The sequence below is a fragment of the Lepeophtheirus salmonis genome, chromosome 1 (genome assembly GCF_016086655.4).
Source record: "Lepeophtheirus salmonis chromosome 1, UVic_Lsal_1.4, whole genome shotgun sequence".
NCBI lineage: Eukaryota > Metazoa > Arthropoda > Copepoda > Siphonostomatoida > Caligidae > Lepeophtheirus > Lepeophtheirus salmonis.
This window is the reverse complement of record NC_052131.2, coordinates 18488079-18494672: the sequence shown is the minus strand read 5'-3', so window position 1 is coordinate 18494672 and position 6594 is coordinate 18488079. Positions and strand designations below refer to the sequence as shown.

Here is a 6594-nt window from a genome sequence, read left to right as displayed (position 1 = left end):
TAAAAGTGGAAATTGAAATATAATTTATCCCATTTTAATTTTTTAGGACTAAAAAAGTCACTGTATTACGTGGATTTCATATAATGTGAATTTTTCTTGTTCCCAAAAACTGAGTTATGTGTCCTCTATATGTATTTCATTTTAAAAATGTCGTAAAATAATATGATAATGATATTCTTGGTGTATTTAATTTATAAATAAAAGTTAGTATGATTGACTTATTTGGCTAACTAACAGATAATGTCGGGCCTTTTTTTTCTGTTTCTTGAGTGATACCATAAAAGTAACGACGTATTATTAGAAAAGTAAAATGCAGCTTACATCAAAGAAAAACAACTTTATTCAACTAACTTAAACATGGTAGACTTTTAAATAGTTAAATATATAAATAGAGGTTTTTACAAAAATATTAATAACATTTAAATAATAAACTTTAAATCAGCCAAGATTTTATCTTCCGCTGCAACAATAGTAAGGGTTAAACTTTAGGCATTAAATGCCCCGATAGGTGAGAGTATAAGGCTCTGATCATCAAATGCATTTCCAATGTTAGAAGATGTAGTAATAGGAGTTTGAACAATATTATTGGTGCTTAATGCACCACCTATGGGAGCGCCAAGTGAATTACTCTCATCGTAGGTCTCACCTGGTACTGCAGGAGTATCATCTAAGCACCATTTGGTTTTAATTTTCTTGTCAACTCTTTGTGGAGAAGTGAATTTCAAGTTGCAGGTCTCTTGAGGAATTGTGGTACACTCATGAGCGGGTCTGAGGCGAGGAACAAGCTTAGTTTCAAACCGACAGATTTTTTGGGGATTCAAATCACAAATTTCTTCAGGAATATCAATAAAAGAGGTGATGACTTTATCATGGCATTCTTCTGGACCTTCTTCCGTGACGCAACCAGCACCACATATCTCAATCGGAAGCTTTTCACAGCTTGTATCCCCAACAAACTTACCGGGTTGCTTTTCAACGTATTTGGTGCTACATGAGGACTCATAGAGTGTACGACACTCTTCAGGTCCTTGTCCATTACAAACCTTTTCGAGAGGCTTGTAGCATTTTTGTACTGTCTCATTGAATGCTTGTAGTTTGAAAGTGATTTGACATTTCTTTTCAAAGTTTTCTTCGCAAATTTCTTCTTGTGAGGGAGCAAACTGTGTGACATAAGTATAGTGACACTTTTCCACATTTTTGTGAGTACACTCTAGAACTGGATCCTTTTGAATACTGGAAATGGATTCCTCTTTTTCAATACAGCATAATCCCGTTTCAATATCAGTTAAACATGCTGTAAAGTCAACTCCTTCGGATGAAGATGGGGATTGTCGTCCTTCCCTTGATTTATCTACACCTTCACTAGGGGCATGATGTCCAATCTCGTCGGCATGAGACAAGGCTATCATGGATATGATAAGGAAAACCTAGTTATGAAAAAAAAAAGATTGAAGTTAAAGATATGAATCTATAGCAAGAAAATTACTTTGCTTACCATTAAATGTTTCTTCATTGTTGAATATTTTGCTATTGCAAGGATTAAAGTTCAATGTTGACTGTGGTCCTAACTAAGGGTATTCTTCTTTTTATACAATATATATTTTTATTATTGGCGACATTTAAGTTAGTGAAATTTGATGAGGTCTTCCATATCCTTCCGAAAAACCTGTTTTCATTGAAATTCGCAAAAAGTTATTAAACATACCACATATGTGTTGGAAATTAACCTTTTTACATGTTCTTCATCTACAAATATAACAACTTAGGTGCACATTATAAGTCTCAAAAGTATCAAGCCATTATTGAACAATCAAACAATCTATTTGTATGGACGTGATATAATTTTTCATTTAATACTTAAACTCAGTTAGTATTTTAATAAATTTGTGCTGCAAAGGGGGGTTCATCATAACGTTCACAAGCCGGAAAAAAGTAAAAAGTTGCTGTGACTTTATTTCTGGAGCGATCTTATTAAAATTTTCACAAAATTCAACTTTATATCATAGATTTGACATTCAATTAATAAAATCGCTGTTAGGTTGGATCACACGTTCACACCGTTCACTTCCCACTCCCTTCTTGACCGTCCCACTAGGGAAAGTACAGAATGCCCTCCTTATCCCCACTCTGTGGGATTTTGTACTGCTGGGGGCACCTTTATTGTAAATTTGTTCAACATTGCCCAAGACAAAATAGTATAAAGGCTTCAATTTCGGCGAGTTAGGAGGCCAAAAAATCGGCGGGACGTACGTCATATTCTCAGAGTAAAGATAATTTTTTTGTGATGATGCCAGATCCAAAGTCGGTCTTTGATGATACTGTGGATCCAGGGAAAAACTTTAGTTCACAAAACACAGATTTTAGACCTTTGCATTGATCCTCAGGCCCTAATTAAAGACGATAAGCGGCATAACGTGACCCTTGCTGCTAACAACAGCAAGAACCATAACTTGCTGTGGGTACTTGGCAAGGCCATAGACAATAGTGAATGTTTTAAAAAAATACTTCTTATATATTTTTTTTATTATATTTGTATTATTGGGTAATATTTATGCCATTTTAAATAATGATTTGAGTAATTTGTTTCTGTCATTGTAGATAATATTTAAATTACTTTAAATTATTCATGAATCTTTATTGATAGACATATTTGATGTACTTACTAATTTAAGTAAAATTTGTAGCATATAGGTAGATCAATAAAATAGAAATAAAAAAATCTGGGGTCAAAATTGATAATATATATCTATCCGTCAGCTTTACTTAAATGTCAAGTACTAAATTATAGGTAAGAAAGGTCATAAGCAAGGCTAAAGTTTATGTTCCATATTTTTGCATTTCAAAATGATTTTTTCATATATACTTATGAATTGAGAAAGTAGTGCATATTATAACCAATGAATCTAGTTTAGAAATGACATTCACCCCTGGTTTTTAATTGTTATTAATCAACAGTAAGTAATCCTCCTTTTTCACATATCAAAATGTCAATTTTTGACAATTAGTTGTATTTATCCTTCGATGAATATATTATTAGGAAGACAATATTTCATCAATTTAAATATTTAGTATATCATATCCTATTGTGATTCATGCAAGTTCCTTATATTTAATAGATTTAGTGTTTTTGTCGGTACCATATGATATCTATGTACATAAATGAAGTATTTAAATTAAATTTACATACAGTTATACTTTGTTTTATTAATATAGATGTCATATCGTTACTTTTATTGTATCACACAACCTTTTAAATGCAAAGAAACATAATAAAATAAAAGGCCCAAAATCAATCGGTGGAAAAGAAATTATTGACTAATTTTTCCCAACATATCGGAATTTTTTTTTTCAACTTGAGAAGAGTCATTTGGTAAAATTTAGCCTCTTCTAAAAAATGTACCTCTAGAAAGTTTTCCCAAATGTTTTTGCTTTCTTTAAAAAAGAAAACCCACCCCAAAATAAAATTTTGGGGACACCTCTGTGTGAGTTGCTCTATGTATGAGTTGTATGGATATAAATATGAACAGGAAAAGTATTAGAATGTTGTAGAAGCATAGTACCATCATTTGTGCTTCGTTGGGAATTATTGTTTATCAATTCATATACTGTATCATAAATTGTAAAACATAAAACTACGTTGTTTTTAAATGTGTACTTATAAAAATGATCATAATGAGTAATATACGGAGGGGATCCGGAATACATAAAAAAATGAATGTCAAATGAATGTAACAACTGTTCAGCTGTTCCGGTAAGGTGCACCTTATCTTTGATTTGTTTTAGAGTCAAGTTCATTTAAGAGGACTGGGTCTGAAAGAAGCCCCATCCTCATTTGGATACACTGAAAGCTTCAATGGTCAAAACCCACCAAGTTGGCCCGTGCTTAATGTGATACCTTGGCTAACAGACACAAAGTTTTAGTTTCTGCAAAAGGGGACCACTTTGAATTTTTTTTTTTTTGCCAATTATAAATATGAAATTCAGCAGTATCCATGGAAAAGTTTAAGTTACAAGTAATGAAATAAAAAACTTTTATTCCTAACAAAACTGATGCTGTACCTTAAATACTGCATGTGCACAAGCAATTTTGGGTTTAAATTGTGAGTATTACATTGTATCAACGCCTTATGCGTCAAATAGACATTGAAAACAAATATTATGGATGCTTTTTTAGTAAAATATATTATTGAAAGACAAAGTTTGCTATTTTTTACTACCTATCAAGTTCGAAAACGGTAATTTAACAAAACTGACATCCAATATTTGGGGTATTCTAGGTTCGTCAATGTTTTACATGGCTAATAAAAAAATAACAGCCACCGAGCCATAATTATCAATTATTTATAACACCCGTTTTTTTGTTGTTGTTTTTTGGGGTTTTTTTCCTATTGGCCAGACAGAGTTGCACCTATTACGTATAACTAGACATTTTAGTACTTTAAATAATCCATCTGACCTAGGAAATGGAAGTCAATATACATATTACAATATATATATACAGTATATTTCCTTCTATAGGAGCGACCATGTAGTGAACATACGCAGAATGATTTCAGGATAATAATTTTTCAAGAGCGCGTTAGCTACAAAGATACGCATTATTGATAATAGCTAGGGGTGTACCGATAACAAAATTAAAGTCTATTATATGGGCACCCGCAGGATTGTATTTTATCATTAATAATGACGTATAAAATCCAACCAAATATAGTAGGAGTTTGAATTTACCGAGTAGACACTAAAGATCGAACAGCTCAAAATAAATCCGAGTTTCTGGACATATTGATACAGACTAACGTTACCCAAACTTTTTTCAGTGAGGGAACATTTCAAAAGTTCCTAAATCTCAAGGTACCCCATTGTAAAATATATTTAAAAATAATACTGCATAACCTTAATGCAAATTTTTGGTGTATTTAAACACGACAGTGATGAATAGGGCATAATAAGAAGTGTAAACAATAATAAATTGAACCAAAAAACTGGCCTGACCGCCCAAGCAATAGAACAACACAAGAACCCAACAACAAGATAAGGAAACTCAAATGGAGTAGGCTGAGGATCCATTTCACAGATAATCATGTCCAGTTTTTGTAGCGTTTTTCCTCTTAGAGAACGATCTATGATATTTTTACTTGCTCCTTGTTCTTTATTAAATCAAATATATTTTCGTAGTTAAATGATAAGACAATTCGATGTGGACTACAACCATACTAACCTCGGTGGGCTATTGCTATGACACATTATTGGTAATTCGTACTTTTTACATTTAATTTTATATATTTTTTTTTATGTAAAGTGAATTTAAAATTTTATTCTTTCATATTAAAAAAATACATTTAATTGTCAGAATTTTTGTATTCCAATTTTTTAAAATTGGATATCAAATATGATTTTTTTGGGGGGGACTCCTCAACATGAACAGGAAACAGCCCAGTGTGCCAAAACACCCACTTTGAGAAACACTGATATAGACCAAACCAAAACATTTGTGCACTTATACATATGAAGCAAAACTTCATTTTTATTTTAGTTTGGTACGACCCACGAAATTTGTCTATATTTTTGTAAATTTCCGTGTATCAATTTAATTTTTTTATTTTTTTTTTGAACATTTAGAGTTTGCTCTACACCTTTAAAGTTAAGAAAATTAACCATTAACTCATATAAGTGTATAGAAGTATAATTTTTGTTCTTATAGTTTTATTTAAAAAATATATAAACTTTAAGAAATATATAAAAAAAACTTTGTTGTAAAGTGTAGTTTTTGCATTTAAAATTTAAAGAGACCTTAGGGAAAAATAGTAAATACCATTTATATGTACCATCTATAAAACACATTTTTGGGTACTTGTTTCTTTTATTTAACCAAAGATTTTCATGATTAGTTTTACAAAACAAAATAAAATATAATTACAGATATTTTAATCTTTTGTTGCAGACTTTTTTAACCTAAGTAGTCTCTAAGTATATCTAAAATTCCTCTGTTATTCAACTATTAATTATTCTTCTGCGTTATATGACAAAAGTTTTCTAATATGTCAACGCATTTTTTAGATGCAAAACGAAATCCACAACCAGATCGTAGAGATGCTGCGTACCATAAGTAAAAGGTACCAAACTTAAAAGGAATCAAACACATCCTGTCTAAGTATACATCGAATAAAACAACGTCTTATGATAGGAGAGGACCTCGGCTTATAAACATTCTACCATAAAACTGAAAAATATTAAAATGTATTTGTTTTTTATTGACCGAAGCGCGTTTTGCCTCTATTCTTGTCTAACATAAACTCTTTGATTATAACATACATATAAGCCTATATTAAGTACTTGGCCCTTGCTAAACTTGTGCCATTCTTGGAACAAATAACAGATGAATGAACAAAAACCAAGCCAGCCTTTATTAAAAACCTTTGCTTGTCACTTTGAAGCCGGTTGAAGTGCACTATCCGGTGAAACCAATCTGAACAACCAGTTCTTTTAACTTTAACAAGATATATTTCAATAGCCACTATACATCAACAAACAATTTTTGGAGACCAGCTGTAACACTATATTGTCTCCTCTAATCTTCGATGTAGACCCCCTGGG

General features: G+C 31.5%; 1 protein-coding gene across 1 annotated transcript; it reads right to left on the bottom strand.

Moving 5' to 3' along the window:
- Positions 1 to 322: 322 nt before the first annotated feature.
- On the bottom strand, positions 323 to 1581 carry LOC121119844 (uncharacterized). The gene is made up of 2 exons (XM_040714651.2): positions 1496 to 1581; positions 323 to 1427 (listed from the first exon to the last, which is right to left on the bottom strand). The coding sequence occupies exons 1-2, from the start codon at positions 1511 to 1513 to the stop codon at positions 486 to 488; spliced, it is 960 nt and encodes a 319-aa protein (XP_040570585.1). The 5' UTR covers positions 1514 to 1581; the 3' UTR covers positions 323 to 485.
- Positions 1582 to 6594: the final 5013 nt, after the last annotated feature.